The sequence below is a fragment of the Eptatretus burgeri genome, chromosome 12 (genome assembly GCF_056783735.1).
Source record: "Eptatretus burgeri isolate ZD-2024b chromosome 12, Ebu_testis_v1, whole genome shotgun sequence".
NCBI classification, from domain to species: domain Eukaryota; kingdom Metazoa; phylum Chordata; class Myxini; order Myxiniformes; family Myxinidae; genus Eptatretus; species Eptatretus burgeri.
In genome coordinates this window covers 62527714-62555612 of record NC_140972.1, presented here as the reverse complement: position 1 = coordinate 62555612, position 27899 = coordinate 62527714, and the positions used below count along the sequence as shown (strand labels likewise).

General features: G+C 37.5%; 1 protein-coding gene across 8 annotated transcripts in view; it reads right to left on the bottom strand.

The window, feature by feature from the left end:
- The window catches only part of LOC147015753 (transcription factor COE3-like), a 353977-nt gene that overhangs the window by 79226 nt on the left and 246852 nt on the right, over positions 1–27899 (bottom strand). For all 8 annotated transcript variants that reach the window (XM_085848257.1, XM_085848249.1, XM_085848255.1 and 5 more), the window contains one exon: positions 3623–3711. In XM_085848257.1, coding sequence (XP_085704383.1) covers positions 3623–3711 — 89 coding nt within the window. The remainder of the gene's footprint in view (positions 1–3622; positions 3712–27899) is intronic.

Genomic DNA, 27899 nt, shown 5'->3' with positions numbered 1-27899 from the left:
AAAGTGCATTTTGTGACGTTTGTGATTTTGTGTCAGATTTGTTTGTTGTTTCTTTGGTGTATTTTAACCCAAGAATGGCCATCTGGTCAGTATGCTAGAATGCTACTCATCGATATTAAAATCCCATTTCTACATTTTTCTCTGTTCAAAATACACTGATTATGCCTGAGTTTACTTACTGCCACTTTGCTTGGAATCACTCAAGAATTTCTGAACCGCTCTGATCCAAGCTGATGTGTTCGTATACTGTTTTTATATGAACACCTTTACAATCTTGGAAATGCACTACGGCCTCTTAAGTGTTTTCAAGCAGTTTCATTTTTCAACTGCTGTACCATCGAAATGGGAAAACATCACGCGTCAGCTCCATTCTCACCCGAAACGATTTTGTTTCAGTCGCTAGTGATGTTATAACGTTTTCATCTTGCCGACAAAACCAATAAGGCAGGGGGACTTTCGACGGGCCTTTAACATGCCTCATTACAAGGCATAATTTAATGTTATAACAACGTAATAGAATTATGATATTCCACGAGTACATTCAATTTCAGGCTTAGAAGGTTATAAATGCTGGTGACATGTTTTCCATTGAGCCGTCTGGTCCTGTGTTGAATTCCTGAAAATATAAACTGGATGTGACTAAAACTGTCATATTGGCTCATTTCCAGGAGAATGTATTTCGGAGTCACATCCTTTATCAGATGCATCTCCAACCAGACTATCCAATGATCGCTTGTACCTGCAGACGAGAAAGTTCCCACAACCTTTTTCTGAAGAGCAACATTTTCAGGTGTTCCCACAGCTAATTCAACTGTAAAGGTCTCATTTATTTAGTCTTGCACCTTTTGAAATTTCCTTCCTGGTTTACAACAACTGTGGCAGTCTGATGAAGCATTCCATGAATGGTGAATGTTAAACTGGAGATCAGATCTGACACTGTTTTACAGAATTGCATCGACCAAGTAAAACTCAGCATGCAAATGAGGGTACCTCGACACTCATCAAAAACAGAAGAGTATGGAGACATTTCGCAAACTATTGCCTTCATCATCCATCATTGCAACCAATGAAACGGCTATTACTTGCATTAAATGTCATGAACTATCCCTGTCCTACACTTTAATGTATTATCAAGAAGCAGCATCTGAACTGACCAATACTTTCCCCCCAGAAAATTTTCACACTGATATTAAGAATTGGGAAACTACTGAATATGGTCCAACTACCATTTCTCCAAATTGTCCAGCATCAAATCGGATTTATCTTTGTTTGAAAGGAACATAATGGTGGTGTCAATGGTTATTTGGGTGAATGCACAGTGGAAAAAAGTATTTTTTTAAAACTATTTTTAGCCATGAACTCTATTTCTAGAAATGTCAACAGACGTCTGGGTCAGGCCTGGGGAGTCATGGATTCACTGAATCACGGGGTGTGGTGCTGCCGGTACCTGTATGAGAGGACGAAAGTCCGAGTCTTCAGGTCCTTGGTTCCAGTCTTGCTCTATGGATGTGAGACTTGGGACTCTGACCAGGGATCTGAGATGGAGACTTAACTCCTTCGGTACCAGCCTCTTCGGAGAACCCTTGGCTATTGCTGGTCAGATTTTGTGTCCAACGAGCGGTTGCTGAGAGAGACTGAAATGAGATTTGTTACCTGCAGAGTCCGTGAGCGTCAGCTGCGGCTGTATGGACATGTGGCTCGTTTTTCTGACGCTGATCATGTTCACCAGATTCTCTCAGCGAGGGAGTCTCATGAGTGGAGGAGGCCAATGGGCCGACCACATACCTTGTTGTTGCATCAGGTTGATGAGCATCTTAAGGAGATGGGGATTGGCCAGGCATCTACCTGGGGGGTGGCCAGACGGAGGCCCTTGGAGTACCGACGGAAAGTGGATGCAGTGACGTGCTTCTCCAGCATGTATGTATGTATGTATGTATGTATGTATGTATGTATGTAGATACATCTGAAAACCATAGGAAAAAGAAAACAAACAAAGTTGGGCCAATCTCCACCAGATTTTGCATAAGTGTTGGTCGTACCGATGCAGCTTCCCCACCCCCCCTTGGACCCAGGATAAATCCACCTTAACCCCCTGCGAGGAAGGTGTGGGGGTGAAACATCTTCCCAATGCTCCAGAAGGCAGCAGGTGTTTCTTGTATTTTGAAATGCTTGATTAAAACAAAGACTGCATGGGACTTGAATAACCCGAGAAACATAATTTAAAGGTAAAACAGTGGAAGAAAAAAGCATATTTACCGTGGGGTACTGATGTTGAGAAATTACAATATTGAATTTTAAACACGAGGGTTTTCTAACGTTAAGAAGATTCTGAAGAAAAACTAAAATGGTTGCACAAAGGAGAATCATAAAGTTTGCCGCATGTATTGAATCAATATGTTGGAAGGTGTATTTCTGACTTGAATACAAATGTACAAACAGTGCGATCAAACAACTGCCATTTTTTTTTCTTCAAATCACCATATATACAGTACCATGTCTAATGAGAAATTATGTAAGAACTTTCTGCAGAGACTGTTCATTTGCTCCCATCCTGTAAGAGATCTTCTTAAACTTGTTTATTCATGTCCTACTAATGTGTTTGAAAAGGAAAACAACATCTCTAACAGGATTATTAAATAATTCATCCCACTCCTAAAACCCGTAATCCACCGAACCCCTTTTTCAATTTAAAAATACTTCATCAAGAAAATGATTATTCTGCAACCAATTTCGAAATACAAAGTAATTTCAGCTTCGGTTGCCTTCTCACAATGCAATCATGTCCCTGACAAAACTGAAAAGCAGAAATTATCTTCAGTATAACTTTTTTTCTTGTGCTATTATTCATCTTTAGCATAGCTTCACCACTCTACCCAGGTAGCCAACGATCTCGGACAACAGCTGGCTAATATCGGTAAAGCCGGCGGCAGGGTGTCCGTTGCCTAGCCAGTCGGCCCGGCATCTCAGTGTGCCCTTCCCCGTCATGGACGTACTCCCAAATTTTGAGAGCACCGCATTGGAAGTATCCGCCATTTGACATGAATGGAATGATATAGAGCGAGGAAATAAGATATCCACAACTGATAATAACCAAAATGAAATCGAAGAACAGAATGGAATGATCTTGCAGACTAAAACAACAACATTGGTTAACTTTAAGGAGCTAAATTTTAGTCGTGGTGGCTATGTAGCATAATAATACTGAGGGAAATACTCCTATGGAGAAAGATCAAATGGGAAATTGAGCATGGGGGAGTGAGTTGTTTGGAGTAAACTCCTAAGCCAATGACTCACAACAAACCTTCATTAACGTCCAGAGAGATCACAGTTACGTATGAGAACCATCAAGTAGCATCTCTGGGTAAACAGTGCATATTGAAATGTCAAGATAGTGTTGGCAGTCAAGATAGTGTGTAAGATCATAAGTGATTATGCAAGCAAAATATGATTCCAATAAGAGACTCATTGAAGCCTCTTGTGCAAAGTAGGACATTTTGTTTTCTTTACTATAGCAATGTGGTCTCCTCATGTTTTCTTCAGTTACATCCCAATGTTTTCCCCACCCGAGAATCTCCACGATGTTCTCGCTCCCAGCAACTTGTCTCGACAGGTTCCCACTCACCTTAGGCAGCCTCTCAGGGTCTCCGGGGTGGCGGGGGATGAGTTTCTGCAAGCGCTGGAAGCCATAGTCGATGGTGGGCTCATTGAGAGCTGCACAGGAGAGAGAAGGGGTTGGAGGAGATGGCAGGAAGAAGAGCATGGAATGAGAACTACACAACAAAGTATCGACATGCCATTGGCAATCACATGGCAGTGTGCTTGTTAATGGGCTCATCTGCCAGGACACTGCTAAAAATGACGACTGTGCTGGGCTCACAAGAAAGCCATCACTAGAATAAGCAGATGATAACAGATTGTGCTGCTGTTTACACATTATCATTTTTTGGGTGTCCCAATAAGTTCTAGTTTTAACTATCCCAGGAGCAATATATTTATCATGGACTCTGGTGCTAAAATGTGAAAAATAAAATTGAAAAAGTAACAGAAGGGATGATAGAAGTGAGTCGGTAGGGTAGAAGAGTATGGCAGGAGAGAGAGAGAGAGAGAGAGAGAGAGAGAGAGAGAGAGAGAGAGAGAGAGAGAGAGAGAGAGAGAGAGAGAGAGAGAGAGAGAGAGAGAGAGAGAGAGAGAGAGAGCACGAGAGCACGAGAGCGAGAGAGCGAGCCAGAAAGAGGCATGTATGGAGACGAAGCGAGAGAGACGGTCAAAAATTATAACATATTTGCGTATGTATTAAATATATGGACCCCTTGGCGATGTTCACTCATCAGCCATATATTTTTCTTTTGGGAAAGGGAAACCAGACAATCTTATAACACGATGCGCTATCATGTCATCAAACTGCTCCTTATAATAAAGAAATTGTTTAAGTAACTGTAAGATGATGAAGAAGAGGAAGAAGAAGAAGAAAAAAAAAGATGAAAAGGAAAAAAAGAGGAAGATAAAAGGCTTGCTTTGAAGGGACTTTAATGTCTGCAATTGATGAACCAATCAGTGTGCTTCTTTAAAGTCCTGATGGCTATCGAAGGATGAAGAATTCCAGAAAGTGAAAAGCAAGAAGTTGACAGTCAACCTGCTTGGGTTTACTGTTTGCTCGTATATTGTGTAATTAACATAAAGCAATGAGTGCAAGGATAATGAAACGTCCGTTTAACACTCTCCAAAAAGGTGCAATTCCCCAGGAGGTGCAGCCCATATATCAGCTCCAAAAGAGCTGTGGATAGAATAATGCATTTTTATAAGTTTAGACCCAATCATTCCAAGAAAATTCTCATGAGATCTCATGAAATTGTTGTCAGATTTATATCAGATATTATGACGAATCAAAAGTGAGATACAGAAAAGAATGGAAATAACTTAAACAACAAACTCGCCACCATAAAACTCTGTTTTTTGCGTGAGAAATGGGAATAGCGACAATCACAATAACACAAGGATATACAACGAAACAAAGGCACAGGGGGAGGCGATTTGGTCCATAATGCGAGTGTCATAACTGCACCATCTTCATATCTGAATCTACCAATTTAAGTACCTTCAATGTAACTATTTAATAATTTCATTCTTATCGTTAACTTAATCCAAGTTAGCATCTATAATGTTTTGAAATCAACATATATCCCATTTATTATTGGTTGAGAATTTTGTCAGGGTGTTAGCGCACAATGGTCCACCACAAGATATTTAATGTCCACAACCCAAATACAGACAGGACAGCCTGCTTTGCATTGCCATCAGAAGGGCTGTGCGTGCTTCGAGTTGCAGAACTCTTCATCTGCATTGTCAGGATGGTGGCTTTTTGTCAGAATCGATTCCACAGGTAAATATATATGCATGTTATGACTGCCATATAAGTCACAAATATATGTATATAACATATATATATATATATATATATATATATATATATATATATATATATATATATATATATATGTAGTTACAGATACAGCGCGCGCACACACACACACACACACACACACACACACACACACACACACACACACACACACACACACCACGGTGATGTTGAGTGGCACCGAAACCTAACAGATGGCATTGGCACGTGATGGAATCCATCCATTGCGACCATACTCTGTGCATATGGTTGGTGCTGCCTAAGCAGACTCCTTGGCTACTGGGCACAATACTGGGCGGGTCACCACTCCGACACAGGATACCAGAAAGTTGGCACTCATTTTGCCAACCTCGGTAGGATGACAGGCAGAGTCAACCCCACCTGGTATTAATTCAACATCTGAGTGGGATTTGAGCTCAGGATCCTCGGATCCCAAGCCCACCACCCAAAATCTGATGGAATGATTGCACATCATCAGTCAGCTGTTACCAGTAAAGCAGTGTAGAATGGCAAGACAGTGTCGTTTTTATCTCACCTGGAACAAAAATTGTTCAGGTGAGGTATTAGCATCGTGCAGTGTCTGTCAGTCAGTGAGTCAGTATGTAAACACTTGGAACTTCTCAGAAACAACACACGCAATTTCATTGAAACTTGACCACAACCTTCATCACCCATGATGTACCAAAGTTTGTTCACAGCATTAAAAACAAAAACAAAATCAGGGTCAAGGGGGTCTTGAAACCCCAAAATAATATTCGCTCTCTTCTCTGAAACTACACACACACGGTTTCGATGAAAAATTGACGACAACCTTCATCACCAGTGATGCAAAAACGAATAGTCCTATTTTTGCCAAACGTTGGGGAACTTCTGAGGACCAAGGCCTCCTGATGCCTTGCAAATCCCAATAAAAAATACTTGCATATTAAGGAGGTCAAGGTAGGTCATGATTCTGGGATCGCTATTTTTGACTTCTCAAAAAGTTTCATCTGATTTGGATGCAACTTGGAAGGAATCATCATTGCACGGTGTTTTCAGATTCAAACCATTGGCTAATTTACATATAGTGTGGATCATCCACATCAACGAGTTGTTCGCTGCTTCCAACAGGTGAGGACATTGCTGCTATTTTTGATTTTCTAAAGTCTATATACATTTGATTGTGACTGTGTGTGTGTGTGTGTGTGTGTGTGTGTGTGTGTGTGTGTGTGTGTGTGTGTGTGTGTGTGTGTGTGTGTGTGTGTGTGTGTGTGTGTGTAAGAAAATAATGCACACAGACCGGAAATCAAACCCAGGTCCTTGCCCAAGGAATTGTCCCCCCCCCCAACTCAGGTAAGACCCTCTCATGGACAGGCCCTCGTTGCTCTTATGGTTTGCAGTGAATGTCCCGGAAGTAGCGGGGGAAAGAGAATGGCATCTCAAAATGTGGGAGAATTGCGTGCTCAGCCAGTGGGTTGCCCAGATAGCTCCGGTGGCACAGTACTGGCATGGTTTACCAGGCGCACTAGAATAAAAACACCTCACCACACCATGAGTAAAAACACCTCTCAATCACATGATTAAAAACACCTCACAATCATTATTAAAAACACCTCACAATCACATGATTAAAAACACCTCACAATCATTATTAAAAACACCTCACCACAACATGATTAAAAACACCTCACAATCACATGATTAAAAACACCTCACCATAACATTATGAAAAACACCTCACAATTACATTATTAAAAACACCTCACAATCACATGATTAAAAACACCTCACAATCATTATTAAAAACACCTCACAATCACATGATTAAAAACACCTCACAATCATTATTAAAAACATCTCACCACAACATGATTAAAAACACCTCACAATCACATGATTAAAAACACCTCACCATAACATTATGAAAAACACCTCACAATCACATTATTAAAAAGACCTCACAATCACATTATTAAAAACACCTCACCACAACATGATTAAAAACACCTCACCATAACATTATTAAAAACACCTCACAATCACATTATTAAAAACACCTCACAATCACATTATTAAAAACACCTCACCACAACATTATTAAAAACACCTCACAATCACATTATTAAAAACACCTCACCACAACATTATTAAAAACACCTCACCATCACATTATTAGAAACACCTCACAATCACATTATTAAAAACACCTCACCACAACATGGTTAAAAACACCTCACAATCACATTATTAAAAACACCTCACCACAACATGATTAAAAACACCTCACCATCACATTATTAAAAACACCTCACAATCACATGATTAACAACACCTCACCACAACATTATTAAAAACACCTCACAATCACATTATTAAAACACCTCACAATCACATTATTAAAAACACCTCACAATCACATTATTAAATACACCTCACCACAACATGATTAAAATCACCTCACCACAACATGATTAAAAACACCTCACCAAAAGATTATGAAAAACACCTCACCAAAAGATTATGAAAAACACCGCACAATCACAATATTAAAAACACCTCACCACAACATGATTAAAAACACCACACAGTCACATTATTAAAAACACCTAACAATCACATTATTAAAAATACCTCACAATCACAATATTAAAAACACCTCCCAGCAACATTATTATAAACACCTCACAATCACATTATTAAAAACACCTCACAATCACTTTACTAAAAATACCTCACAATCACATTGTTAAAAACACCTCACCACAACATGATTAAAAACACCTCACAATCACATTATTAAAAACACCAAACAATCACAATATTAAAAACACCTCACAATCACATTGTTAAAAACACCTCAACACAACATGATTAAAAACACCTCACCATCACATTATTAAAAACACCTCACAATCACATGATTAAAAACACCTCACCACAACATTATTAAAAACACCTCACAATCACATTATTAAAAACACCTCACCACAACATTATTAAAACACCTCACAATCACATTATTAAAAACACCTCACAATCACATTATTAAAAACACCTCACCACAACATGATTAAAAACACCTCACAATCACATTATTAAAAACACCAAACAATCACAATATTAAAAACACCTCACAATCGCATTGTTAAAAACACCTCAACACAACATGATTAAAAACACCTCACCATCACATTATTAAAAACACCTCACAATCACATGATTAAAAACACCTCACCACAACATTATTAAAAACACCTCACAAACACATTATTAAAAACACCTCACAATCACATTATTAAAAACACCTCACCACAACATTATTAAAACACCTCACAATCACATGATTAAAAACACCTCACCATAACATTATTAAAAACACCTCACCATAACATCATGAAAAACACCTCACAATCACATGATTAAAAACACCTCACCATAACATTATTAAAAACACCTCACAATCACATTATTAAAAACACCTCACCACAACATGATTAAAAACACCTCACAATCACATTATGAAAAACACCTCACAATCACATGATTAAAAACACCTCACCATAACATTATTAAAAACACCTCACAATCACATTATTAAAAACACCTCACCATAACATCATGAAAAACACCTCACAATCACATGATTAAAAACACCTCACAATCACATGATTAAAAACACCTCACCATAACATTATTAAAAACACCTCACCATAACATCATGAAAAACACCTCACAATCACATGATTAAAAACACCTCACAATCACATTATTAAAAACACCTCACAATCACATTATTAAAAACACCTCACCATCACATTATTAAAAACACCTCACAATCACATTATTAAAAACACCTCACAATCACATTATTAAAAACACCTCACAATCACAATATTAAAAACACCTCACCACAACATTTATAAAAACACCTCACAATCACAATATTAAAAACACCACCACAACATTTATAAAAACATCTCACAATCACAATATTAAAAACACCACCACAACATGATTAAAAACACCTCACAATCACATTATTAAAAACACCTAACAATCACATTTTTAAAAATACCTCACAATCACAATATTAAAAACACCTCACCACAACATGATTAAAAACACCTCACAATCACATTATTAAAAACACCTCACAATCACATTATTAAAAACACCTCACCACAACATGATTAAAAACACCTCACAATCACATTATTAAAAACACCTCACAATCACAATATTAAAAACACCTCACCACAACATGATTAAAAACACCTCACAATCACATTATTAAAAACACCTCACAATCACATTATTAAAAACACCTCACCACAACATGATTAAAAACACCTCACAATCACATTATTAAAAACACCTCACAATCACATTATTAAAAACCCCTCACCATAACATTATTAAAAACACCTCACCACAACATTATTAAAAATACCTCACCATCACATTATTAAAAACACCTCACAATGACATTATTAAAAACACCTCACCACAACATTATTAAAACACCTCACAATCACATTATGAAAAACACCTCACCATAACATTATTAAAAACACCTCACCATAACATTATTAAAAACACCTCACCACAACATTATTAAATACACCTCACAATCACTTTATTAAATACACCTCACCACAACATGATTAAATACACGTCACCACAACATGATTAAAAACATCTCACCATAACATTAATAAAAACACCTCTCAATCACAATATTAAAATCACCTCACAATCACAATATTAAAAACACCTCACAATCACATGATTAAAACACCTCACCACAACATGATTAAAAACACCTCACCATAGCATTATTAAAAACACCTCACCACAACATGATTAAAAACCCCTCACAATCACATTCTTAAAAACACCTCACCACAACATTATTAAAACACCTCACAATCACATGATTAAAAACACCTCACCATAACATTATTAAAAACACCTCACCATAACATCATGAAAAACACCTCACAATCACATGATTAAAAACACCTCACCATAACATTATTAAAAACACCTCACAATCACATTATTAAAAACACCTCACCACAACATGATTAAAAACACCTCACAATCACATTATTAAAAACACCTCACCATAACATTATGAAAAACACCTCACCATAACATTATTAAAAACACCTCACCACAACATTATTAAAAACACCTCACAATAACATTATTAAAAACACCTCACCACAACATGATTAAAAACACGTCACCACAACATGATTAAAAACACCTCACCATAACATTATTAAAAACACCTCACAATCACATTATTAAAAACACCTCACAATCACAATATTAAAAACACCTCACAATCACATGATTAAAAACACCTCACCACAACATGATTAAAAACACCTCACCATAGCATTATTAAAAACACCTCACCACAACATGATTAAAAACACCTCACAATCACATTCTTAAAAACACCTCACCACAACATTATTAAAACACCTCACAATCACATGATTAAAAACACCTCACCATAACATTATTAAAAACACCTCACCATAACATCATGAAAAACACCTCACAATCACATGATTAAAAACACCTCACCATAACATTATTAAAAACACCTCACAATCACATTATTAAAAACACCTCACCACAACATTATTAAAAACACCTCACAATCACATTATTAAAAACACGTCACCACAACATTATTAAAACACCTCACAATCACATTATTAAAAACACCTCACAATCACATTATTAAAAACACCTCACCACAACATGATTAAAAACACCTCACAATCACCTTATTAAAAACACCAAACAATCACAATATTAAAAACACCTCACAATCACATTGTTAAAAACACCTCAACACAACATGATTAAAAACACCTCACCATCACATTATTAAAAACACCTCACAATCACATGATTAAAAACACCTCACCACAACATTATTAAAAACACCTCACAATCACATTATTAAAAACACCTCACAATCACATTATTAAAAACACCTCACCACAACATTATTAAAACACCTCACAATCACATGATTAAAAACACCTCACCATAACATTATTAAAAACACCTCACCATAACATCATGAAAAACACCTCACAATCACATGATTAAAAACACCTCACCATAACATTATTAAAAACACCTCACAATCACATTATTAAAAACACCTCACCACAACATGATTAAAAACACCTCACAATCACATTATGAAAAACACCTCACAATCACATGATTAAAAACACCTCACCATAACATTATTAAAAACACCTCACAATCACATTATTAAAAACACCTCACAATCACATTATTAAAAACACCTCACCATAACATCATGAAAAACACCTCACAATCACATGATTAAAAACACCTCACAATCACATGATTAAAAACACCTCACAATCACATGATTAAAAACACCTCACAATCACATGATTAAAAACACCTCACCATAACATTTATAAAAACACCTCACAATCACAATATTAAAAACACCACCACAACATTTATAAAAACACCTCACAATCACAATATTAAAAACACCACCACAACATGATTAAAAACACCTCACAATCACATTATTAAAAACACCTAACAATCACATTTTTAAAAATACCTCACAATCACAATATTAAAAACACCTCACAATCACATTATTAAAAACACCTCACCATCACATTATTAAAAACACCTCACAATCACATTATTAAAAACACCTCACAATCACGTTATTAAAAACACCTCACAATCACATTGTTAAAAACACCTCAACACAACATGATTAAAAACACCTCACCATCACATTATTAAAAACACCTCACAATCACATTATTAAAAACACCTCACCACAACATTATTAAAACACCTCACAATCACATTATTAAAAACACCTCACAATCACATTATTAAAAACACCTCACCACAACATGATTAAAAACACCTCACAATCACATTATTAAAAACACCAAACAATCACAATATTAAAAACACCTCACAATCACATTGTTAAAAACACCTCAACACAACATGATTAAAAACACCTCACCATCACATTATTAAAAACACCTCACAATCACATGATTAAAAACACCTCACCACAACATTATTAAAAACACCTCACAAACACATTATTAAAAACACCTCACAATCACATTATTAAAAACACCTCACCACAACATTATTAAAACACCTCACAATCACATGATTAAAAACACCTCACCATAACATTATTAAAAACACCTCACCATAACATCATGAAAAACACCTCACAATCACATGATTAAAAACACCTCACCATAACATTATTAAAAACACCTCACAATCACATTATTAAAAACACCTCACCACAACATGATTAAAAACACCTCACAATCACATTATGAAAAACACCTCACAATCACATGATTAAAAACACCTCACCATAACATTATTAAAAACACCTCACAATCACATTATTAAAAACACCTCACCATAACATCATGAAAAACACCTCACAATCACATGATTAAAAACACCTCACAATCACATGATTAAAAACACCTCACCATAACATTATTAAAAACACCTCACCATAACATCATGAAAAACACCTCACAATCACATGATTAAAAACACCTCACAATCACATTATTAAAAACACCTCACAATCACATTATTAAAAACACCTCACCATCACATTATTAAAAACACCTCACAATCACATTATTAAAAACACCTCACAATCACATTATTAAAAACACCTCACAATCACAATATTAAAAACACCTCACCACAACATTTATAAAAACACCTCACAATCACAATATTAAAAACACCACCACAACATTTATAAAAACATCTCACAATCACAATATTAAAAACACCACCACAACATGATTAAAAACACCTCACAATCACATTATTAAAAACACCTAACAATCACATTTTTAAAAATACCTCACAATTAAAATATTAAAAACACCTCACCACAACATGATTAAAAACACCTCACAATCACATTATTAAAAACACCTCACAATCACATTATTAAAAACACCTCACCACAACATGATTAAAAACACCTCACAATCACATTATTAAAAACACCTCACAATCACAATATTAAAAACACCACACCACAACATGATTAAAAACACCACACAATCACATTATTAAAAACACCTCACAATCACATTATTAAAAACAGCTCATCACAACATGATTAAAAACACCTCACAATCACATTATTAAAAACACCTCACAATCACATTATTAAAAACTCCTCACCATAACATTATTAAAAACACCTCACCACAACATTATTAAAAATACCTCAACATCACATTATTAAAAACACCTCACAATGACATTATTAAAAACACCTCACCACAACATTATTAAAACACCTCACAATCACATTATGAAAAACACCTCACCATAACATTATTAAAAACACCTCACCATAACATTATTAAAAACACCTCACCACAACATTATTAAAAACATCTCGCAATCACATTATTAAAAACACCTCACCACAACATGATTAAAAACACGTCACCACAACATGATTAAAAACACCTCACCATAACATTATTAAAAACACCTCACAATCACATTATTAAAAACACCTCACAATCACAATATTAAAAACACCTCACAATCACATGATTAAAAACACCTCACCACAACATGATTAAAAACACCTCACCATAGCATTATTAAAAACACCTCACCACAACATGATTAAAAACACCTCACAATCACATTCTTAAAAACACCTCACCACAACATTATTAAAACACCTCACAATCACATGATTAAAAACACCTCACCATAACATTATTAAAAACACCTCACCATAACATCATGAAAAACACCTCACAATCACATGATTAAAAACACCTCACCATAACATTATTAAAAACACCTCACAATCACATTATTAAAAACACCTCACCACAACGTGATTAAAAACACCTCACAATCACATTATTAAAAACACCTCACCATAACATTATTAAAAACACCTCACCATAACATTATTAAAAACACCTCACCACAACATTATTAAAAACACCTCACAATCACATTATTAAAAACACCTCACCACAACATGATTAAAAACACGTCACCACAACATGATTAAAAACACCTCACCATAACATTATTAAAAACACCTCACAATCACATTATTAAAAACACCTCACAATCACATTATTAAAAACACCTCACAATCACATGATTAAAAACACCTCACCACAACATGATTAAAAACACCTCACCATAGCATTATTAAAAACACCTTACCACAACATGATTAAAAACACCTCACAATCACATTCTTAAAAACACCTCACCACAACATTATTAAAACACCTCACAATCACATGATTAAAAACACCTCACCATAACATTATTAAAAACACCTCACCATAACATCATGAAAAACACCTCACAATCACATGATTAAAAACACCTCACCATAACATTATTAAAAACACCTCACAATCACATTATTAAAAACACCTCACCACAACATTATTAAAAACACCTCACAATCACATTATTAAAAACACCTCACCACAACATTATTAAAACACCTCACAATCACATTATTAAAAACACCTCACAATCACATTATTAAAAACACCTCACCACAACATGATTAAAAACACCTCACAATCACATTATTAAAAACACCAAACAATCACAATATTAAAACACCTCACAATCACATTGTTAAAAACACCTCAACACAACATGATTAAAAACACCTCACCATCACATTATTAAAAACACCTCACAATCACATGATTAAAAACACCTCACCACAACATTATTAAAAACACCTCACAATCACATTATTAAAAACACCTCACAATCACATTATTAAAAACACCTCACCACAACATTATTAAAACACCTCACAATCACATGATTAAAAACACCTCACCATAACATTATTAAAAACACCTCACCATAACATCATGAAAAACACCTCACAATCACATGATTAAAAACACCTCACCATAACATTATTAAAAACACCTCACAATCACATTATTAAAAACACCTCACCACAACATGATTAAAAACACCTCACAATCACATTATGAAAAACACCTCACAATCACATGATTAAAAACACCTCACCATAACATTATTAAAAACACCTCACAATCACATTATTAAAAACACCTCACAATCACATTATTAAAAACACCTCACCATAACACCATGAAAAACACCTCACAATCACATGATTAAAAACACCTCACAATCACATGATTAAAAACACCTCACAATCACATGATTAAAAACACCTCACAATCACATGATTAAAAACACCTCACCATAACATTTATAAAAACACCTCACAATCACAATATTAAAAACACCACCACAACATTTATAAAAACACCTCACAATCACAATATTAAAAACACCACCACAACATGATTAAAAACACCTCACAATCACATTATTAAAAACACCTAACAATCACATTTTTAAAAATACCTCACAATCACAATATTAAAAACACCTCACAATCACATTATTAAAAACACCTCACCATCACATTATTAAAAACACCTCACAATCACATTATTAAAAACACCTCACAATCACGTTATTAAAAACACCTCACAATCACAATATTAAAAACACCTCACCACAACATGATTAAAAACACCTCACAATCACATTATTAAAAACACCTCACAATCACATTATTAAAAACACCTCACCACAACATGATTAAAAACACATCACAATCACATTATTAAAAACACCTCACAATCACAATATTAAAAACACCTCACCACAACATGATTAAAAACACCTCACAATCACATTATTAAAAACACCTCACAATCACATTATTAAAAACTCCTCACCATAACATTATTAAAAACACCTCACCACAACATTATTAAAAATACCTCACAATCACATTATTAAAAACACCTCACAATGACATTATTAAAAACACCTCACCACAACATTATTAAAAACACCTCACAATCACATTATTAAAAACACCTCACCATAACATTATTAAAAACACCTCACCATAACATTATTAAAAACACCTCACCATAGCATTATTAAAAAAACCTCACAATCACATTATTAAAAACACCTCACCACAACATGATTAAAAACACCTCACCATAGCATTATTAAAAAAACCTCACAATCACAATTTTAAAAACACCTCACCACAACATGATTATAAATGCCTCACAATCACATATTAAAACATCTCACCAAAACATTATTTAAAAACTCCTCACCATCACATTATTAAAAACACCTCACAATCACATGATTAAAAACACCTCACAATCACATGATTAAAAACACCTCACAATCACAATATTAAAAACACCTCACAATAACATTATTAAAAACACCTCAGCACCACGTTATCAAAACCACCTCACCACCACATTATTCGAAACACCATACCACCATGTTATAAAAAAACTCTGCACCACCAACACCTAATTCAAGACACCGCACCACCTCGTTACGAAAAACACCTCACCACCATGTGAATGACATGAAATTCAAAACACCTCACCACGACATTAATCAAACCACACTCATCACCATGTTATTAAAACGCAATTATTAAGAGACATAATAAGAACTGCCACTTTATAACTGCTGGCAGTGATGGCCGGATACCAAGACGTCCCGCTTTGATCGGACACCTGACCCTGACCCATGACATTTATTATTTGTCAATTTAATTTAGACTGGGATTAAAATAGATTCAATTCACATGAGATGAAGACCAAATCGGTGCAGTCCTGCATTGGAGTAATCAGAAGGAACATGAACAATCAAAAAGCAAAGATGAAGTCATCAGGAGGAACCTGGATAGGATTCATGTTTCAGCTGCTACTCCTCTACCTCTTCCCTCAAACCCATCCAGGCACAGCCAAGTGAGCCTTAGTTAAATAAATAAATCGATAAGTAATTTTAAAAGAGTACCCATATCAAAAACCTTAAATAATTCTGGCTTGCAGACCATGCATCCGATCAAGTTCAAATTTAAAACATGTATTCCGTATCTCTACCAGATCACAATTGTGAAATTTCACGTCAATTGATTAAACGGTTCCAGAGAAAACATAATATATTTCTTCAACCCAATATGGCTGCCAAACCATGTGACCTATCAATTATTCCTTCACAAACTTGTACACCCATGGCTTGGGAAATATTTGTGTGAAGTTTCCCCTCGATCTGTCCAGCTATTTTGGAGAAGATTTTTTTTATAGGTTTTAGGGTAACTCGAATATGGCTGCCAAACCATGTGACCGATGACATCATATATGTGAATCTTTTGTTCCTCATTGATAGTCAGTCATACGTGTAAAGTTTCGCTTCAATCTGTTCAGCCACTTCAGGAAGAATATTTTTGAAGGTTTCTTTTTTATGAAAACAATATAGCTGCCGAATCACGTGACAGATGACCTCACCAAATTTTTTTCTGTGATCCATTTTATCCCAAGATGACCCTCAAAAATTTTCATACTGGTCAGATGTAGCATTTGCAATTATGATGTCATAATGAAGGCACCCCTGATGTCATAAAAATCACACTTATTTCCCATCACTTGCCGTGTGCCAAGTTTCAATTTTTTTCCTTGATGCGGTGTCAGAAATAGAGGTCCAAAGTTTTTCCATTTTTCCAACATGGCTGCCATGCCACTTGACCTATAACGTCATAATTATCAATAAAACATTCCACATGAGTTGTCGCTCTTATGGTGAAATTGTCATCTCAATCAGACAAGCGGTTGAAGAGAAAAACAAAGTTCTGTGAGGACAAAACAAACAAACGGACCCAAGTGTAATACCCTATCCTCCAGCGAGGGTAAAAATACTCACCACCACATTATTCAAAACATCTCCCCGCCTCGTAACCGCCGCATTATTAAAAACACTTCACACCTGCACATAATTCAAAACACCTCACCACACGTCACTGTGGAGACAGACTTGTTTAAACTGAGCATAACAACTTTGTGAGTTGCTGTGTTGTCATTTCTCAAATTTATTTATAAATAACTTTGTTTATTTATAATTTATTTATAAATTTATCACGATTTACACTAATTATAATACAGATTTCTTTTGCACAAATTTAGTTGCAATATTCATACTACATTTTGATAAGCAATTGAAGTTGAAAAAAAAATTCTTTTTCAAACAATTAAAAAGGTTTTGTTTTTCAAAGAATTAAAAAAAATTTTTTTTTTAAAGCATTTCAAAAAAAAACCTTTGGTCATACAGAATCGAGCGGTAGATACAGACCGGAAGTTTGGTACGATTTCACAAAAATTTGAGGGAGTATTTTCATGACGTGAGATGCGGACACATGCACGAACTAACATTAAAAATGAGAACAAATCCATAAGTCCCCGTTTCGGACGAAGTCAAAAAAGTCCAAAAAATAAAAAAGGTGCAACCGCCAAAAAGTAATACACAAGCAGGAGCAGATCACAGAGTTAGTCTGAGACCAGGTCTGCTCTTGCTTGTTTATTACTTAAATTAGGAGAATAGATGTAGTTACTTTTTTGCTTGGATGTGGCTTTCATATATATATATATATATATATATATATATATATATATATATATATATATATATATATATATATATATATATATATATATATATATATATATATATATATATATATGTGTATATATATATATATATATATATATATATATATATATATATATATATATATATATATATATATATATATATATATATATATATATATATATATATATATATATATATATATATATATATATATATATGTGTATATATATATGTATATATATATATATATATATATATATATATATATACATATATATGTGTATATATACATGTACATATATATATATATATATATATATATATATATATATATATATATATATATATATATATATATATATATATATATATATATATATATATACATACATTTTAAGGAAATTATTAATACATTAGCTTGTGTCCTACCTGTGCTATAATATGCAATAACACCTTGCATTGCTTGTCGAGGAATATGACATGTTATCATTAGCCTTTAGAACGCACTCGTATAATAAAAGCTGCAATAACATAACAACATAAAAATTTTCCCTTTGAACCTTTTCCTAGCTGGAATACAGAGAGCACATTTGGCATTTTCCTGGTAGGATGGAACAAACTTGCATTTCAAGTGCCTTGTTAATCTGGCCAACAGGAGTAATGGCCAAGAGGCAGCAAGACCCGGCCTGCCTGAGAGTTGGAGCCCTGTCACGCGCGAGTCATCGTACAAGGAAGCTCTCGACCCGCACCTGTCACAAGCTCGCTCAGCGCTGATATGAGGCTTTGGATCAATACCCTTTTCCTCGGCTAAACCTAAGCAATTATAGGGTGGAGTGGGGGACCCAACATTTTCAATTTATCACATGCGGGAGGAAGGGTTTATATGTCTTGGTGAGCTGCGTGATGAGAGCCTGTTGGCATGTTTTCCTTCCCCGATGAGGCATTGTGACTGGTAAACTAGTGAAAGCCATGGGATGTAGTGCAACTGAAAAATGTCGGTGTGAACATGTTCTCATAATATGTCACGTCTGCAACAAATGATCATTTCGTAAAAATGAACATGACACTCGGCGGTTGAATTCCATCAAAGCATTAAGATTGTCTTTATTTGTCTCTCTATCACTCTCATCAAACCATAAATAAATACTGACACAAACAAATGTATATACACATCGATGTCAACATCATCATCATCATCAACACTTGAGGATGAAGCCTGAAGGCATGATAAATGTATGTCAGAGACTGATGATTAAAATGATGGTCATGTATTCTCCCCTTAATCTATTAATTTGGGTCATCAATTTATTTTATATGCACAGCCAGTGTGTGTATAGGGAGGGGGGGCTGGGGGTTAGGGGGGTACATCTGGGTGTTGGTGGGAGTTATGTAAAACTTAGAAAGACAAGAGAAGGATATGAAGCATGAGAGAAATATGGAGAATGGAAAGGAGGTTGGGAAGAGGTAAGACTTAGAAGAGGGGAGGGAAGAGATATGTATCGTGCACAACAGAGGGAGCGTTGGGTTGGGGGGGGGGATGCAGTTGGGGTAGGGAGGTGTCAAAATATTGCTATCTCTGTGGACCTAATAAATTGATTACCCCTTGGCAAGTGTTTGCACCTCAATTTCAGAGATACCAATGATGTAATGACGGGTCATATATTGCATCATAAAATGGTTGAGTGACAAGTCATTGACATGAAATGTACACCACATGGCCAAAAGTATGTGGACACCTGCTCGTCCAACATCTCGTTTCGAAATCACGGGCATGAATATGGAGTTGGTCCCCCCCTTCACTGCTGTAACAGCCTCCACTCTTCTGGGAAGGCTTTCTACTAGATATTGGAATATTGCTGTGGGGATTTACTTCAATTAGCCAGAAGAGCATGAGTGAATTCAGACACTGATGTTGGGCGATTAGGTCTGGCTCGCAGTCAGCGTTCCAATTCATCCCAAAGCTGTTTGATGGGGTTGAGGTCAGGGCTCTGTGCAGATTGGTCAAGTACTTCCACACTGATCTCGACAAACCATTTCTGTATGGACCTCGCTTTGTGCATGGGGGCATTGTCATGCTGAAACAGGAAAGGGCCTTCCCCAAACTGTTGCCACAAAGTTGGAAGCACAGAATTGTCTAGAACATCATTGTATGCTGTAACGTTAAGATTTCCCTTCACTGGAACTAAAGGGCCTAGCCCGACCCATGAAAAACAGCACCAGACCATTATTCCTCCTCCACCAAACTTTACAGTTGGCACTGCATTCAGCCAGGTCGAGTTCTCCTGGCATCTGCCAAACCCAGATTCATCCATCGGACTGCCAGATAGTGAAGCGTGATTCATCACTCCAGAGAACGCATTTCCACTGCTCCAGAGTCCAATAGCAGTGAGCATTATACCACTCCAGCCGAAGCTTGGCATTGTGCATGGTGATCTTAGGCTTGTGCGTGGCTGCTTGGCCATGGAAACCCATTTCGTTTGTGCTGACTTTGCTTCCAGAGGCAGTTTGGAACTCGGTCGTGAGTGTGGCAACTGACAACAGACGATTTATTCGTGCTATGCGCTTCAGCGCTTGGCGGTCCCGTTCTGTGCGCTTGTCTGGCCGACCACTTCACTGCTGAGCTGTTGTTGCTCAGAGACGTTTCCACTTCACAATAACAGCACTTACAGTTGACCGGGGCAGCTCTAGCAGGGCAGAAATTTGAGGAACTGATTTGTTGGAAAGGTGCCATCCTATTACTGTGCCATGTTGAAAGTCACTGAGCTCTTCAGTCTGGCCCATTCCACTGTCGATGTTTGTCTATGGAGATTGCATGGCTGTGTGCTTGATTTTATCCACCTGTCAGCAAAGGGTGTGGCTGAAATAGCCGAATCTACTAATTAGACGTGGTGTCTGCATACTTTTGGCCATGTCGTGTATTTTAATTTTAAAAATATGAAATCTGTTAATTAAGGCCTTGGTCACATTTGCCACGGCGGCCGTGGGGTCTCCAAAATCTACGGCCACTAGCAATTATACGGCGGCCGCAGTATTTCCATGGTCACACAATGTAGCAGTCAAATATGTTTTTTTTGGGGGGGAGCCGCACGGCGTATTTAGGCCTAAGTCACATTTGCCACGGCAGCCGTGGGGTCTCCAAAATCTACGGCCACTAGCAATTATGCGGCGGCCGCAGTATTTCCACGGTCACATATGTTTTTTTTTTTTTTTTTCGGGGAGCTGCACGGCGTATTTATAAATTGTGGAGACCGAAAACGTGGGCTTGCCGTGCGGTCTTTGATTTGATGTCGCACGGTGACCTTAGGGCGCGTTCCTGCAGCGGCCATAGAATTTTCAAGGCAGACAGAAGGTGCCCGCAGGGGGGCCCGAAGGTGAATGTGCGGCCAGACGGACGGTAAGGAATGGGTTAATTTTTATTTAATTTTTCGCCAGTTTTTTTTTTTCGGCTTGTCGAATTGCTACGGCAAATGTAGAAATGAAAAAAGTTATAACTCCGCGTTATAATTCCACGGCAGCCTTACGCCCTGTAAAATATAGCCAAACGGTGTAGGGACACCCTGAGGCCACCTCAGAAACTCTGCGGCCACCGCACGTTTCTGTCAATTCAGAGGGCGTATGGCTGCCGTATCCTCGCCGTAGAGCAAATGTGACTTAGGCCTTAGTGCAAACTTTTCGAAACAAATAACTTACGGCTTAGATTGGTAGGAGTATGCTTATTCCTGAGTGATCAGGTCTGAATTTGATTCCCCAGGGAATGGGCTATGTCTACACAACTTTCATTTTCATGTTGTGTTGGATAATGCCATCATCGATGCGGGACAATTTTTACTTACGAAATCTAAAGATTTCGTAAGTATATTGATGACTTCCGTTTCTGTTTGTTTGTTACTTACGAAATCTAAAGATTTCGTAAGTATATTGATGACTTTGTGTCTGTTTGTTTGTTTGTAGGCACGATAACTCGAGAACGGAAGAAGCTGCCAATGTCAAATTACACCACGTGATTCAGGAGGGTGATGGCTCGTGCTGATTAGATTTTGGTCAAAATCGGTCAAAGGTCAAGGTCACAGTTGGGTCAAAAATTCAATTTTTGATGGTTTGGTACAGAATAATGGTAGAAACTTCTGGTTTGCGTCGCTACCTTCTCCAGAGACAGCTTTTATTAGACAAAGTCAGAGGTCAAGTTGACGATTTCGTAAGTACCAGTCTATGACTGCTTGTTTGTTTGTTTGTTTGTTTGTTTGTTTGTAGGCACGATAACTCGAGAACGGAAGAAGCTACCAATGTCAAATTACACCACGTGATTCAGGAGGGTGATGGCTAGCGCTGATTAGATTTTGGTCAAAATCGGTCAAAGGTCAAGGTCACAGTGAGGTCAAACATCCAAAAAATGATAACTCGAGAATGGAAGAAGCAACCAATGTCAAATTACACCACGTGATTCAGGAGGGTGGTGGCTTGCGCTGATTAGATTTTGGTCAAAATCGGTCAAAGGTCAAGGTCACAGTGAGGTCAAACATCCAAAACATTCGATTTTTGATGGTTTGGTACAGAATCATCATTGAAACTTCTGGTTTGCGTCTCTACCTTCTCTCGAGACAGCTTTTATTAGACAAGGTCAGAGGTCAAGTTGACGATTTCGTAAGTAGCAGTCTATGACTGCTTGTTTTCTTTGTTTTTTTGTTTTATAACCACAATCACACTGATATTAATAATCTCTTAGTACCTGCTGAACAATCTTTGGATGGTCTTACAATGCTTTCAGAAAATATGCACAGCTCTTGACTTTTGTCACATTTTTTCTGTGTTACAGCCTGAATTTAAAATGGATTCAAGTTGAATTTTTTTATCACCGATCAACACAAAATACCCCATAATGACAAAATGAAAACATGTTTTTAGAAATTTTTACAAATTAATCAAAAATGAAAATCAGAAATGTCTTGTGTCAATAAGTATTCAACCCCTATGCTATGACACTCCAAATTGAGCTCAGGTGCATCCAATTTATTTTGGTCATCCTTGAGTTGTCTCTACAACTTCATTGGAGTCCACCTGTGGCCAATTCAATTGATTAGACACGATTGAGAAATAAACACACCTTTCTATATCAGGTCCCAGAGTCGACAGTGCATCTCAGAGCAGAAACTCCACCATGGTAGAATTGTGAGAAGGTATAGATCTGGGGAAGGGTATAAAACAATTTCTAGTGTTGAAAGTTCCCAAAAGCACAGTGAGCTCCATCATTAGGAAATGGGAAGAATATGGAACTACCCCGACTCTTTCTGGAGCTAGCCATCCAACCAAACTGAGCAACTAGGCAAGAAGAACCTTAGTCAGGGAGATGTGACCAAGAACTCAATGACCACTCTGACGGAACGACATAATTCCTTGGCGAAGAAGGAAGAACCTTCCAAAAGGACAATCTCTGCAGCGCTTCACAAATCTAGGCTTTATGGGAGATTGGCCAGACGGAAGCCACTCGTGAGAAATTACAGCACACCTGGAGTTTGCAAAAAGGCATGTGAAAGCCTCGGAACATGAGGCAAAATATTCTGTGGTTTGATGAGATGAAAATTGAACTTTTTGGCCTGAATGAAAAGTGCTATGTCTGGCAGAAAGCAAGCACAGCTAATCACCCATCTAACACCATCCCTCCTGTGAAGCATTGTGGTGGCAGTATCATGCTATGGGGATGCTTTTCAGCAGCAGGGACTGGGAGACTTGTAGGACATAGGGAACAATGAATGGAGCCAAAATACAGGCAATTCCTTGAAGATAACCTGCATCAGAGTGCAAAAGACCTTAGACTCTGGCAAAGATTTATGTACCAACAGGACAATAACCCCAAACATACAGCCCAAAACAACACTAAAAGGCTTCAGACCAATAACGTGAAAGTCCTCGAGTGGCCTGGCAAAAGTCCAGACTTGAATCCCATTGACAATTTGTGGAAAGACGTGAAGATTGCTGTTCGCCGACGCTCCCCATCAAACTTGACGGAGCTTGAGAGAATTTAGAAGGAAGAATGGGAGAAAATCCCCAAATCCAGATGTGCAAAGTTGATACAGACATTCCTCACAAGACTCGAACCTGCAATCACTGCTGAAGGTGCTTCTTCAAAGTATTGACTCGGAGTATGGAGGGGGGTGGGGGGAGGGGGTTGAATACTTATTGACATAAGACATTTCAGCTTATCAGGTCAGGTCAGGTCAGGTGTGGGAGCATTGCGCCAGAACAACGCGTTGCTGAGTCCACTTTCCACCGGTACTCCAGGCGTCTCCGTCTGGCCATCCCTCAGGCAGATGCCTGGCCCAACCCCATCTCCTTGAGATGATGATCAACCTGCTGTAACCACAAGGCACGTGGTCGGCCCGTTGGCCTCATCCACTCATGAGACTCGCTCGCTGAGAGAATCTGGTGAGCAGGATCAGCATCAGGAAAATGAGCCACATGTCCATACAGCCGCAGCTGATGCTCACGTACTATGCAGGCAACAAATCCCATTTGAATCTCTTTCAGTAACTGCTCATTGGACACAAAGTCCGACCAGCGATAGCCAAGGATTCTCCGAAGAGACCTGGTACCAAAGGGATTAAGTCTCCGTCTCAGATCCATGATGAGAGCCCAAGTCTCAGATCCATGATGAGAGCCCAAGTCTCACATCCATAGAGCAAGACTGGAATCACCAAGGACCTGAAGTCTCAGAATTTCATCCTCCCACACAGTTACCGACAGTGCCACACCCCATGATCCATTGAATCCATGACTCCCCAGGCCCGACCCAGATGTCTGTTGACCTCTGGCCCACAGCCAGCAGAGCCATGAATGAATGTCACTGCCAAGGGAAGTAAATCTCTGCGCCACCTCAACATTCTCACCACAAACAGGTACAGACAAGATAGCAGCATCCAAGATGTCATTGAAAGCCTGGATATTAGTTTTGATCCAGGAAACCTGTAATCCCAGTGTCTCTGACTCCTCATTCAGCACCTTGAGGCCCCTTAAAGGATATCGAGAGTCTCCGCAAAGATGACTGCATCATCTGCTAAATCAAGGTCAGAGAACTTGACATTCCCAAACGATGCACTGCAACTTGATCTCTCTGGCATCCTCCCCAGAATTCAGTCCATACAAGTGCTGAACAGTGTGGGAGCCAGTACACACCCTGACGAACTCCAGAAACAACTGGAAAGATGCCTCAGCTCGCTGAACAGCTCAGCTCTGCCATTTAGCCTGGCCCTGCGATGCTGGGCATTGGTATCCAGTTTCCCTTGAGAGACAAAATAATTCTTCACCCTCCGGTGAGTTGGAAGACATCTACCTGCAACATCAAGTGCGGTGGTCTTGAAGGCACTCCACAACTCTTCAGGGTCCCCCAAAGCACCCAGAGCCCCCAAATCTCCACTCAGCCTGTTTGCAAACTCCTCAGCTACTTTGTCATCCTTGAGCTTGCCAACATCCAGCCGAGGCTGGGTTGGTACCATTCTCCTGGATTTAACATGCAACTTAAGAGTTTCTACAACAAGCCGGTGGTCTGTTTTGAGGAACTGAGCACTCCCGTAGACCCTGCAGTTCTGGATTATTTCATCTTATTGACGTAAGACATTTCAGCTTTTCACTTCGAATTAAGTTGTAGAAATTTGTCAAAACATGTTTTCACTGTCATTATGGAGTATTTTGTGTGGATCGGTGACCACATTTTTTTTTTAATATGATCCATTTCAAATTTAGGCTGCAACACAACAAAATGTGACAAAAGATGAGGGGTGTGAATACTTTCTGAAAGCACTGTCTATGCCCCATGACTGCAGGTCATTGGGACATCACATTGACATGAGGCTATTACAATGCTTCAGAGGGCTGAAATTAGATTAGAGAGCTGAAAGGTGAGTATATTACCTGTGAGATAATCTACCAGCCCAACGACCTTGTGAAAATGCTCTCCCAGTACATGGTGTGCTGAACAAGCCTTTCCTTTAATAAGATGAACCGAATGCTTTGTTATATTACGTTTCTGTATTTGTGCAATTAGCAACACTTATTTATTCACATCTTCTGACATTTAATGCTTAGCATGTATGTGCTGGTACTTATATTTGTAAGCATTGTTGTTTGAAGAAGAAAACAGCAGGAGTAAAATAATTACAATACTGTACACACCTTTTACCTCTCTCATCACTGTGGCTGTAGTACTCCAATGATGTAATTATGATTAGTTCGTTTATGTTGTACTTACAAGCTCTGTCGTTTTTAATTTTCCAATTTTCCCCCCTTCGTTAATGGTAATATAATATTGTATTTCTATTGCAACCTCTATTCTTGCAGCAGGTAACTTTGTGAGTTTTCGTTTATCATGCATGTCACAGTGTTTGCTAGCTTTTAAGCCTGGCATTTGGCCATTGTTGCATAAAGCTTGCATCCGTGAAGATGTCGTGCTGGAGCAATAATAGGCCCAACACAGCGATTATAGATCAATTGTTGATGTACAAGGTAAGCTTGAGATATCTTTCTGATATCAGAACCACTGAAGTTGGATAGTTTGAAGCTTTCTCCCATTTGATTCATCTTTCCATCCATCAGTCAATCCAATTTGAAGTCATTCGTGACGACACATTGTTGTGCAAACGACACATGCTGAACCACTTGGACCTCTGGTTTCCTTCGTATTATGTGATGCCACACAACACACATGTTCCCTGGAGAAGCTTGATTTATAAACTGATTTTGTCTCGCTGATGAAGCCTAAAGAAAGAAATGTGTCAAGCTCGTGTGTACAAAGGTGAGCTTGCACACTTCCTCTTAGGAGCTGTTGTCTTTGTCAATCAAGGATATATATATATATATATATATATATATATAT